Genomic DNA, 12,595 nt, shown 5'->3' with positions numbered 1-12,595 from the left:
ACGTACGAGTGGATAAGAGGATACAATGTTGGACCCATTGGGCTGGTATCGTGGCCCATGAACGACGGCGTCCGGACGATGGGATGACCGGGTGTGAGCATTTCCGTTTTGTTAAACCCCTCAGATGGGTGTGAGCATTTCTGTTTTGTTAAACCCCTCAGATGGTCCATAGAGACCCCATGGATGCTCCGCAGCAGCACCAGGTAATCCTGTGGAGACTTGTGAGTTTGCTGATGCCTCTATTTTTTTGAGAAACCGGGTATATATTTCATAAAAATATTTCTGATGGTTTACAACCCAACGCTTACAACGACACCCTCGAAGGAAAAGAAAACAACATTCAGGTCCTTGCAAGCTTCAACTGGTCATCCTCATCGCCGGTGGCCGGAACAGTTGCGTTGAAGCCGACCACCCTCCCGACGAAGAACGGCACCAAGAGCAGCATACCGGCAGCACCAACATGCTTTTTACCCGCTGAACGCACAGGCCTAACAAGATGGTCAGCAGCCATCGCACCACCGGACAACTGGGAGCCTGGCGCCTCAACCACCGACATCCTCGGCATGCCGGCCAACAGACCACCCCGGAGGGGAAGGAAACCACCAGAAAAGGTGGGAGCAAAATACCCACCCGATTTCACAAGTTGGTAGACATACCTCCCAAGGATTCCGCCGGAGAATCCAACATAGGTGCTGGTGCCGACGAAAAAGAGGGAGGGATCGTAGGGAATCTCATCGAGAACTAGAGCACCTATCAGGACTCTAGATCCAACAAGAGCACGCTTTATTCTCCATGGATCATCAAAGAAGGAAGGAGCTCTAGTTTCTCCAGCTCCGCCACCGGATCCACCATAGCCACCCCTTCCAACGTCGGTCAAGAGGAGTAAAAGAGCCGACAGCCATTTGACAAGCACCGCCAAAAACCCTAATCCTAAGACTATCTCCAACAGAGCCGACCCAAACACGAGACCTATCTCACCGTTTGGGTCACGCAACGCGAAAGAAGAACGAACACAAAACTGGCGAACTCCAACAGCTAACGCAAAAAGAGAGGCCTGGGAGGCATGGGGGCGGAGCTGAGGCACGTCGTGTGGGCAGCCACCGGGTTCACCGGAGGTGGAGGGGCAACGGGGCCACGGAGCTGAGGCGAGGGCGTGCGGGAGGCAGCAGGCTTCGCCGAAGATGAAGGGGCAGCGGGCCGCGGCGTCCACTGTGCTGGATCTGTGGCTATGCCTGCTGCCAGGGCTAGGGCCTGCGTCCCGAGTGATTCGTTGCGCCACGCCAACCGTGGCTGCCCGCGCTCTCTGGTCGGGGCTCCCGCGCTCGCCGGCAACGAAGGAGGAAGGGAAGGAGCGAGGGAGGGAACGCCGATCGCCTGTCGTGCCATTGGAGTGCGTCGAGGTTGCCGTTGGGGAAGCATCAGGGAAGCCGAGGTCGAGCTCGCTAGCAAGTCGCCGCCCTAGCCCACACTCACCTCTGCCGCTGAAGCCGCGCTCGCCGTCGAGCTCGCCTCTGCTCGCTCATCGTGAGGCCGCAGCCGCCGCCCTACTCCTCTTCCCATCCAGTCCTCTCCTTGCCCCTTCCTCTCTCTCCCCTTCCACGTCCTCTCTCTACCCCGCTCTGCTTCCCTCTCATCTTCTCGCCGAGCATGGACGCGGGCGTCACTGCCCACTCCCTACGCCGTAGGTCGTCGCTCGGCTGCACGGCTGGGCGTGATGGGACCTTGCCATCTCCGTCAGCAGCACAAGCACGCCTGCATTCCTCTCTCCCTCTCCTCTCTTTCTTCCTCTCTCCCTCTCTCCATGAACGGGAGGAAGTCCGAGACCGCCGCTGCCTTCTCCCTCCATCTCTCTTCCTCTTCCTCTTCTCTGCTCTACTCCGCCGCGCTGGAGCCGAGCGCTCCAAAGCCGCCGACGGCGTTGCCGCAGCCAAACACCGCCGCCCTACTCTGCTTCTCTTTCCATGTCTGCTCTATTTTCTCTCCCTCCCTCTCTCTCACGGACGACGCAGTTTTGGGTTCTCTCTCAGCTCGGACGCAAAATAGGTAGTGCATTTGTGTACTCTGTTGGAGGGTGTTTTTCCCTGTAGATGATGCATTTTGGGTATGGGTCACGTGTTGCATAGCTTGTTGGAGACAGTCTAACCTATGCAAACCTAGACTAATAGGAGAGGGTATGTACACCGGACATCGACCCCTCGTCTCCCCTCCACCTCCGATGCTGAAACAGTCGCTGGAAGCGAAAAGGAGGCGGCGGAAACGACGCCGGAATCAGAATCGTCCTTCTGTCGCCCTTTTTTTTATTGTAGCAGAAAGAGAGGCGAAGGATTGAGAGAAGGCTACCTTTTGCCGTATCAGAGGGAATTCCTTTGTGAACGTGTTGGGTCTGACTAAAGATGGCAACGACCCCGATACCCGATACCCGACGGGTATTTGATCCATTAGGGGACGGGGATGGAATCATATCTTTACCCGTGGGCATCTAAATGGGCAAGAATCTATCCCCGACGGGTATAGCGGGTACGGGAACGTTCCTTGTTTACCCGTACCCGTTACCCGTTGGGGAACCCGACTATTTGAGCTGTCATGCGAGTATTAGGCCCAAAGAAGCTCAACATAGGTATTTTCACCCAAATCTGAACAATCATATATATATAGTTTGTATGTTCTAGGAACCCTAGTTCAGTTTTTTCTCACCATCTCCGTCAGCAGCACAAAGCACGCCTGCCTCACGAGCGCTCGTGCCCCTCGCTTCCTCAGTTCGGTCTCTCTGCCACCTTTGCTCGTCCTCCTCGCAACCTCGCTCCTTCTCCTCGGCATCTCTGAGACTCCGACACTTATATCTGGGTGAAGAAAAAACGTCTCCGATTGCAAAGCTGCGACCCCAAGTGTCCTTGTTTATCGGGTATGCAATACCCGTCGGGTATCTGTTACACGACCGATGCCCGACGGGTATGGGGATGGGCAAGAATCTATACCCGAGACAGTTAACGGGGACGAAGACGAGATGAATTCTCCGTAGCGGGGAAGAGAACGTTCCGACGATACTCGATGGGAACATCCCCGTTGCCATCCTTAGGTCTGACTCCTGAGTTCTGGGCTCTGCTGATGCCTCTGTTGTATTACTGATCGGTTGAATGGGCCGTGAGCCTGCCTGCTTAACCCAAACGTTTGTGGAATCTTGCAGCCCACAATCTATACTGTACATGACATAGCGATTGCCTATACTTGCCATTTGTACTGAAATGTGTATATATAGTAACACCCCTATCCAACAAATAATACACATTTCTTAGTGTATTTTTAGTAACATGTCTAAAATTTGACCAAACATATATGTATAAAAATATTAATCTTTAAAAATATCTCATGACAAATTTAATAATACTCATTTGATACGATGAATATTGATAATTTTTTATGAGTTATACAAACTCAAGATACTACAAGTTTATTTGAAGACAAATGTTGCTAACATTTTTAAACCTAGTACAAACCTCATAGTAATGCTCTTTTTGGGACTGAAGAACGGAGTGGTGAAAACAAAACTGAAGATCACTAGATTAGTGCAGTACGGACACGAAGCCGTGCGCCAAAATTTGCAGGGAAGACTAACAGACGCGTTATTGCTGCGGTAGTTCGTCCAGTGAGCGCGCTAACGATATCAATTATCATATCCAGATTAGTTGGTAGGTTCGGTTGCTTTGCCGCACGGCTGATTGCCATTTTGGCAGCTTCACGTTGAGCCGAACGGATCGTCACCGATGCAGCAGGTCGCTTTTGGCCTTTGGTTCGTCGTGTGTCACGATCAATCGATTATGACGCCGGGGATTCCTTCCTCTTTGGCAAGCGAGAATAAATAAGACGGTGGATATCCCATGCTCATCGAAAGAAGAAGAGATGAAAAAGAAAAGGCCCCCCATTTTTTATCCCTGTATAACAGGGGAAAAAAAGTAACGGAAGATAAGACGAAAACAATGGAATTGCATCTGATAATTGACATCTCACATCCCTGCAAATGATCATGAATGGGGAATGCACCGACAAAGGCCGGCATCCACCTCCAAAAAGTTTCCCCTTCCTGCCCCCCCCCCCCCCCCCCCCCCCCCCCCCCCCCCCCCCCCCCCCCCCCCCCCAACAGGCAGAATAAGGTATGCACGTCGTCACCGTACTATGGCCCTGTTTAGATCCCACCCAAAATCTTCAAGATTTCTCGTCACATCAAATCTTATGGCACATACATGAAGCATTAAATGTAGGTAAAAAGAATAACTAATTGCACAGTTTGTCCGTAATTAGCGAGACGAATCTTTTAAGCCTAAATAGTCCATAATTAGACAATTTTTGCCAAATACAAACGAAAGTGCTACGGTAACAAAAAGCCAAAAATTTTCGCATCTAAACGGGGCCTATGTAGATAAGCATACACATTCAGATGAAAAGCAGAGAGGATCAGATAAGCATCGCCGCAGTGACAGTTGCACTGCGCTGACAAAATCGTCGCGGATTAAATTGATGGGTTGCTCGCGCACACGCGGCTGGCTGCGATTTCAGGCGCAGTTGGAGCTTCAGTTTGAAGCAACTGGCTTTCTGAATGGCGTCGGCGCGGCACGCCGTGGGTCGCGGTCTCGACGACGCACAGGGTTTCTCCTTTGGTTTTTTCGCCTCGCTAGAAGAAACGAAAACAAAGACCCCCGCTTTATGGGGTCCCATGCATCTTTCGCTTTAGCAATAGAAAAAGAGGAGAGCACACAGGATAATATTACGCGATCGGACAGCTCACAGACCTCGCAATCGTCCACACACACATCACTGCATATACTGAACGCACTGACGGACAAAATAAAGTGCTGTCAGGCAGCTACAATATCCAAAGATATTTCTTGTGCTAAATACCAAATCAGGCACGGCACTTGCACAACTGCCGGTAGAGTCGATGATGCAAATGGACGCAAAAATGGTTCGAGGAGCGAACGAGCATGGTGCGATGTACTAGTATTTACACAGGCTGCTGGACTGGACGTATTACAGTTTTGAGATTTGGACGTACTACAGGCATTACAAATGATACTAGCTAGTCGAAAGTGCAGGGTTCGATTTCTGTTCTGATGAACGTAGAGGACGGACGGGTCCATGTCCATGGCGGCGAAAGTGCAGGCCAGCAGGATTCAGAAGATTGATTGGTTGATTAGGAGGCGGCGGCGGCGGCGGCCTTGAAGAGGAGGAAGGAGAGGCGCTCGAGGGAGAAGTAGATGAAGGTGCCGCTGGTGTGGGTGAAGAAGCACCCGAAGTTGGCGCCCACCACGCACTGCCACCCCACGCCGTACCGCTTGTCGAACTCCTGCAAACACCGTAAAATCTTCATCGTTCATGAATCATGATCCCATCCATCAAATCAAATGTGACACGAGAACGGCGAGAGAGCCAGAGAGGAGAGGCAAGAGGGCGTGCCGTCTTGATGTGGCCGGCGATGCCGCGGCAGTCGGCGACGTCGAAGAGGTCGAGCGCGCGGGAGGCCGCCGTGGTCGCCGCGGCCTGCATCCGCGCCGGCATGTCCGTGTCCTCCACCCGCGCCTTCCCCTCCAACATTCTGCTCTTCTCTTCTTGCCCGGATCCCCTCCTCCTTCACCCTCTCTCTTCCTCACGCACACACTGCTATGGCTATGCAGGAGGATCCGGCTGGCTTGGTTCTTGATTCCGTGGGGGCAGACGGCTCTTACATTACAAGGAATATAAATGGAGGAGAGAAAGGTTCCCGAGTGAAGGACAGGGCCGCAGCAGGGGATCGGGAATCTGCGGAAGAGAGGAGAGGGTGATGGCCGAAGGGTGGGCCCGCTGCTATTATTGCTCCTCCTCCCATTCCGGAAGGCGCTTTGCGTGACGTGTCCGCTCTATCTTATCTTGGCTTCTTCCCGATTCTCCTCTGTCTCGCTCGGTCGCGCCGGGTCCGGACGTCGTGGTTGTCGGCGGCGAGCGTCGGCCGTCCGACTCCGAGGCTCCTCCACGGGTCCGTCACGGGAGCGCGAGGAAAATGGGCTACAAAACGAAGGTTTCCCTCCTTCCTACAGACACAGCCCGGTAGGCCCATCTACCCAATCGTCATTTCTATCAAAAAGAGGGCCCAATCGCTGAATGTTCATGTGTTGCGTCCGAATGAAATTGCGAGTAGCTTATACATACATACACAGTCTTTACTTGGTATATAGCAAAAACTGCGTATTTAAAAAGTAAAAAACAACTTAGAGCGTAAAAATTAAACAAACTACACCGCAATCCACTCCAACACATGTGGATTGAGGTGAATGTATGTGCATCCAAATAATCTCTTATAATTTAGAACCGATGGAGTACTATTTAACTGGCTCTAAAAACGTCTCCATGTTAATCATAACTTGACACATTAAAATAAAGGTAAATCTTAAAAATTGTCATAAAATGAGAAACATCTTGCCATCTACTCCTTCTCTTCCAAACTATAAGTCATGTTGGATTTTTCTAGAGACTTAGCGTATATCTAAGTGCATAACAAAGTTTATACATATACTTATAAAAGCCACGACGACTTACAATTTGAAACATATGAAGTATTTGATACCCTAATTATCATCTTACTGTTGTATCAGCCTCACAAAATTCACTAGATGAAAGGATAATCCTTGAAGTTCTCATAACACTAGAAATATTTGAACTTCAATTTGGTAGGCTATAATCACCGTTGACAAATAATAGACATGGATCTATTATATTCCCTAAAGGGTTACCCACCTGTATCACCATAACAAACATAAAGTGACCCTCTAATTTTGTATCTAAATTACCACTTTTTCTATTAAAAAAGACAAACTAATAATCCATTAAATATATGTCTAAAGTACTAATGCATGGTACCATAAAAAGTTTGAATAATCCTAGATTGTGTTGATATATGTTTCCAAATTATCCACTTTTATTACTATTAATACGTAGAAAAAACTAACTTAAACTAAACATAAATATTATGCCATAATGTAGAACAAGTGTACATGCCCATGACAATAAATATTTATTGTGTTGACAATAAGTATTTATTTTTTCTTAATAATCCTGAAAATGACAAGTAAGGGCACATATACCATGATACCAAAAAAATTATATTAATATCCATGACAATTTAAAGTTAGTTATTTCTTCAAATAAATTTATACAATTTTAGCTAAACCCTATGACATCTATATTTACAGTATAATTGTTAGAAACCATTTGTCTTTATAATCCAAATTACTCTATAAGGATCATATGCCCATGGCCATACCCTATTGTAGTGCTCGTGATAAAGGTGGCAATCCAATCACTAAGACTAACATGTGTTCTAAGATGTGTTAGACATACTATATTAGGTTCAGGTTTTTCAGCTCCACTCTTAAGTTGTTTATAACCAAACAGGTGCAAATAACTCCGCTCCAATAAAAGACGAAGCTAGACCCCAACTCCATGTTTTTATAGAGAAGAGGTACATACTTCAGGGATATATATTTCCAAGCTCATCCACCATGACATGGATTACACAACCTTACCAGTACATTTTTTTCTCTGTTCTCCTCATCCGCGACTCTCCCTTCCCCGCATGACCTATGGATTACAAGCGCCGTCGCCGCCCAAGGCCCAACAGCCGTATCCTAGCGCTGCCGCCCTCTAGTCTCGGCCACTAGAGGCCCTCCGCCGGCGAGATGATCATCGCAATAAACGTATCCGGTGATCCTCCAGACCTCCACCACCACAGCTAGCTACTTTAGTTTTTTTCTACTTTAAAGTATAAGTTGAGGCCTTGATGCATGCTTATAAAGATATAAACCGTTAATGTATTAATACATCGGTATTTTATATAGCGTTGCAAGCTAGTGTGCTATATAGTACATGCATTAAACACTAGTTTTCTCTGAGGTTGGTGGCGGCACGCAGGACCATTATCTCAACTGTGATCCCCGGTCCGAATGCTATCATGACCCCCCACTCGGCACTCTCCTCATCATCGTCGTCCTTGGCCGTTAGTCGGCGGTGAAGCTCCTTGAGCACAAAGATGACGGTTGCGGAGCTCATATTGCCGTACTCCCTGAGCACATGGCGACTGGCTGCTAGCTTCTCAGTCTCCAGTCTGAGAGCTGCCTCAACGCTGTCCAAGATGGCACGGCCACCAGGGTGCACCGCCCAGAAGAGGTCATTCCACGTCACCACGTCGATGCCAAGCGTCTCGAGCAGGCACTGCTTGATGGTCTGCTCCACGATCATCGGAACCTGCTTGCCAATGTGGTAATCCATGCCGCCCCGCGCGAACTGCGTGGTGATCGCGTCCTCGGTCATCGGAATGGTAGCCTGCGTGGCGCACACGGTCTCGAACAGCGGCCGTTCCGTGCCGGCGACCGGGCCAGCGCCGAGGATGACGGCGCCGGCGCCGTCACCGAACAGTCCCGGGCCGAGGACGGAGTCCACGCACCCGTCCGTGGGGCCGCAGTAAGAGATGAGGGAGATCTCGGAGCAGACCACGAGGACGCGCGCGCCGTGGTTGTTCTCGGCGATGTCCTTGGCCAGGTGGAGCGCCCGGACACCGCCGGAGCAGCCGTGGAGACTCAGCGTTGTGCGGCACACGGAGGGCCGGAGACCCAGCAGCGACGCCAGGCGGAGGTCCGCGCTCGGGGTTCGCGCGCCGGAGTAGGTGCTGAAGACGATGTGCGTGATGTCCGTGGCTGGGCGGCCCCACTCTGCGATGGCATTGGCAGCAGCGCACGCGGCGAGCTTGGGGACTTCTGTTGCCGTCATCTCGATCCGGGCTTCAAGCGACGGCTTTTCTCGGTCGTTGAAATCTGGATGGGCGCCGAGTATTTCCTCGTTGATGTGGAAGAAGCGTTTCTTTATACCTGATTTCTCACCTGCAGTTTGATGCATGCGACAGGGTCAGATCATAGGATAGCCATGTCACACTTTATTGAGGCTACAGAAACGTTATAAAAATCTCTATTAAGAATGACCTAATGCAAATTGAGGCTAATTGGCACCCTTCATTTAATTTACTTGTTAGATTTACTAGTACACACGATGTGTTCGAATGGCTCCACGCTTTGCCAAACTACTTGGTGAAATTTTTGCTGAGGTGTGAAGAACAAATTTCTCACGACAGCTTAGATACACTTTTAGCAAGATTTTGTTTGTGCGTGGGCGTGACACATGGTCTCTATGTTTGAAAATGTGTGACGTGCCCAAAGCGCAAAACGGCGGCAAATAACCAAACGGCTAGGTAGAAAATCTGTCGAACTATTGACAAATTTGGAACATATTGAACCATACAGTTGATGGAGTACTTTTAGAGCAACTGAAGAGCTCCCAAATCATGCCCCTACTTTTGATTCTAGGGATTTATTCTACTTTTGCGTGCCCTATTTTTAATCTTAACTTTAGAAACAGCCTTCAAATTCTAGACTCTACTTTCGTGGGACCCATTTATTAGTTGCATATATTTTTTATTTTTCTCTCATCTTCCATTTCGCGACCACGAGCCACACTATTGCTCCCTCCATGGCTGATTGGGAAGGGCAACCAGTCGGGAGGGGAGGCAAGCTTTTGGAGAGGATGAGGTCGAGGTTGAGGTGGCTGTAGTGAAGGGCACCTTGTGATCAAGTTGGAGTTTTGGTAGAACTTGCTCAAGGTTGTACCGGTAGGGAGGACAGCTGAGTAGAGAGGGCGCGCTAGAGGAAACCACGACAGGGGAGGACACGCTCACAAGGAAGGCGGATGGGGAGGTAGTGTTCTGGGGACGGCTGGAAGGGGTAGATGTCGGGTGGGTGGGAGTAGGGAAGATGGCCAGAGCTCCTTAATCCGACGAGCAATGGAGGGGAAGGGCACATGGAAGGATAGCGATCTGATTCCAACTAGTAGATCACATGACCAGCATCCAGAATCAAAATTAGCGGCTGTGGGGGTGCCGTATGGGACGGAGGTGTAGGTGGAGTCCACGTGGGTGTGTAGGGATAGCAATAGGGCGGTCGGGCCAGGTGGAGCGTCCATGTACCCACACCTGAAACACCCGACACTCAAACCCGCCCCAGCCCCGAACTCCCTTTCGTGTGAAAATAATGTGCCCCCGTCCTCGAACCTGATGGGTCTCCGAAACCCATTAGTTTTATGAAACCTGAGCAAAGTTGAACCAACATAGACAAATTCTTCACAATAAAGCACAAATCAAACTGAAAACCATCACAATGCATGGCCTATCACATGTAGCTTGCCTGATGAGTAGTCATGGCATAGGCACCATCTGAGCGACTAACACACATGTGCTTCCTCGCCGCGGTAGTGGGACGACTACAAGACGCGATCCATGAGGAGCCGGGAGAATGGACCTATAGGAGATGTGTGAGGGGTGAGTAGGATTGCAGGAGAAGAGGGCCACTGCTCAGCATGGTCATGCTTCTACCTTAGGTGCGGATGGGAGAAGGTGGAGATGGGAGAGGGTTGAGCAGGGCTGCAGGAGAAGAGAGCAGCTGCTTAGTAGGACTGCACCTCTACCTCACGTGCGGATGGGAGAAGGTGAGTGGACCCGAGAAAGGCAGAGAGAGTAGGAGAGGGCAAGCAGCGGCGATGTTGCGTGTGGCGCGACGCGTAGTGGAAAAAAATTAGTGGGGATGGTCCCCATGAAGCAACCGAGGACACCTTCCGTGGATTGGCAACATGTGTCCATGTGCATACATCAGCACTTGGACGTGTTGCTTAAATTTAGGAGTAATAGTTGGAAAGAAAAGTTACAACTCTCTCGTGAGTTGGATACATGCATATGAACACGTGTCATGAATTTATGGAAGGTTCCATGGTTGCTCCATGGGGACCGTCCCCACTTTTCTCGGGTGTTGTTGGATTAGCACCAAGGGGTGGGACGATGGGCTCAAAAAGAAGTGGGCTGATTAACTCATTATTTATGGGCTGGATTCATATAGCTGAATCTTGAGGTCCCCTATGAAACCCACGTGGAAAAACAGACCCATCCCAGCCTCCATCAGGTAAGGGAATCATTTACACAGAAAAAGTAAGCCCCTGGCGTGAGCCTCATAATTGACGGCCCAAGTAGAGGTCTGAAGTTGAGCTAACATGTTCTTTTCTTTGGCAACAAACTTGTACGTGCCATCGTTTTTTATGAAACCTACATGCCGCCTATGACGTATAAAGCCACACTTTGGATGCTTGAAAAAATGGTTTTTGTTTGAAGAATGCTACGATATGGTACTGGTGTTTTATGTCATTGATCTAGGTCTGGGAAGTGATTAAACGAATACTAAACTATGTTTTTCAAGTAAAAGACAAATTATGCAAGGAGGACCAGGATGCCATATAATTTGAAGATTCAGCATTGACCATTGTGTCCTTTTTTTTCTCAAAAAAGTGCTCAACCATATTCAAATATTCCAACCTTTTAATAATCTTGACTAAATGCTGTATAGCTACTTTATTTTATAAAAAGAGTACTCCATTGGATTTGTTTCAAAGGATGTTCAAGTTATGAAAAAATTAATTTATTCCCTAAATGCAACTTTTAGAGCCGTGTCAAGTCAAACATGCACTCTCTTAAGTCTGTGAATACTCACCGTTTCTGAATAAATCAACTTCTAAGTTTTTTATTTAAACTTTATAAAGTTTAACAGAGTTTAACAAAAAAAATCAAATTTATGACACCAAATAAGCACACTATAAAGATATATTTTGTGGTGCATCTAATAATAATTTAGTGCGATTTTTAAGATCGAGTGGGAACCTAGCTTACATATTCTCTTGAGCTTGACCTTGAGGTCGGTGAGATGCTCGCTCTTGGATATGCGGAAGAAGTAGTCTGGGAACTCGTCCTGATGCACGGAGTGCGGCGGGTTGGCCGTGCCTATGGCCAGCACGGCGGCAGGTCCTTCAGCTTGCTGCGTGCCTCGAAACTGGCAGACGTTTACGGGAGCGCTTCCCATGGTCTCCTAATTCCTGGTGAGTGGTGACTGGTGTGGAGATGTGTCTTGATTTACTAGGAACGCAAGAATGTTAGCTTGCTTGTATTTTTGCACACACAGAGCTCAGTCTAAGCATTTATTTATACTATACTCCCTCCGGTTCTCCGAAGCAAATCGTTTTGGATATCGACACGGTCTTTAAGAAACGACTTTGACTACAACTTTTTGCTATAAAATATTTATAAAATATAGTCAATATATACTTTTATGAAACTACATTTCGAGATGAATCTACTTACATCACTTTTATATTTTCAAACTCAACCCAAAAGAAGTTATCTGTAGTCAAAGTTTAAAATGTTTGACTTAAGACAACCTCAAAACGACTTGCTTTAGAAAACCACAGTCTTGCCAAAGGGTGGTTAGGTGGCCTCAACGGCACTTATCAGGTCCTAAGTTTGACTTCCCGTGAAAACGAATTTCAGGCTAGGGTTAAAAAAACCCCTTCGTCTGTCCTACGGCTAAAGCACAGGTCAAAAGGTCCGGCCCGGTTCTCACAGGGTAACGGTGCCCTTGTGTCAGGGTGGAGCACGGGTTTAGAAAGTTTCTCGACCTGTATGAGAAGGTCTTCTCTCTTACAGCAATGT

At 48.6% G+C, this 12,595-nt stretch overlaps 2 protein-coding genes across 2 annotated transcripts; both read right to left on the bottom strand.

Moving 5' to 3' along the window:
• Positions 1-4,819: 4,819 nt before the first annotated feature.
• LOC136471589 (uncharacterized) lies at positions 4,820-5,770 on the bottom strand. Its single transcript, XM_066469333.1, has 2 exons — positions 5,449-5,770; positions 4,820-5,338 (listed from the first exon to the last, which is right to left on the bottom strand). The coding sequence occupies exons 1-2, from the start codon at positions 5,584-5,586 to the stop codon at positions 5,186-5,188; spliced, it is 291 nt and encodes a 96-aa protein (XP_066325430.1). The 5' UTR covers positions 5,587-5,770; the 3' UTR covers positions 4,820-5,185.
• A 2,132-nt stretch (positions 5,771-7,902) lies between these two features.
• On the bottom strand, positions 7,903-11,969 carry LOC136468860 (bisdemethoxycurcumin synthase-like). Its single transcript, XM_066467272.1, has 2 exons — positions 11,780-11,969; positions 7,903-8,900 (listed from the first exon to the last, which is right to left on the bottom strand). The coding sequence occupies exons 1-2, from the start codon at positions 11,967-11,969 to the stop codon at positions 7,903-7,905; spliced, it is 1,188 nt and encodes a 395-aa protein (XP_066323369.1).
• Positions 11,970-12,595: the final 626 nt, after the last annotated feature.

The sequence above is a fragment of the Miscanthus floridulus genome, chromosome 8 (genome assembly GCF_019320115.1).
Source record: "Miscanthus floridulus cultivar M001 chromosome 8, ASM1932011v1, whole genome shotgun sequence".
NCBI lineage: Eukaryota > Viridiplantae > Streptophyta > Magnoliopsida > Poales > Poaceae > Miscanthus > Miscanthus floridulus.
Note: the sequence above shows the minus strand (reverse complement) of the source record. Positions and strands in the feature narration are given on the sequence as shown.

What these genes read in the sequence shown, in the direction of transcription:
- LOC136471589 (XM_066469333.1), bottom strand. Translation starts at nt 5,586, where the DNA reads ATGTTGGAGGGGAAGGCGCGGGTGGAGGACACGGACATGCCGGCGCGG. An exon ending in TCGCCGGCCACATCAAGACG is followed by an intron (nt 5,339 to 5,448) that starts GCACGCCCTCTT and finishes CGGTGTTTGCAG; the next exon opens with GAGTTCGACAAGCGGTACGG.
- LOC136468860 (XM_066467272.1), bottom strand. Translation starts at nt 11,969, where the DNA reads ATGGGAAGCGCTCCCGTAAACGTCTGCCAGTTTCGAGGCACGCAGCAA. An exon ending in GGTCAAGCTCAAGAGAATAT is followed by an intron (nt 8,901 to 11,779) that starts GTAAGCTAGGTT and finishes ATCAAACTGCAG; the next exon opens with GTGAGAAATCAGGTATAAAG.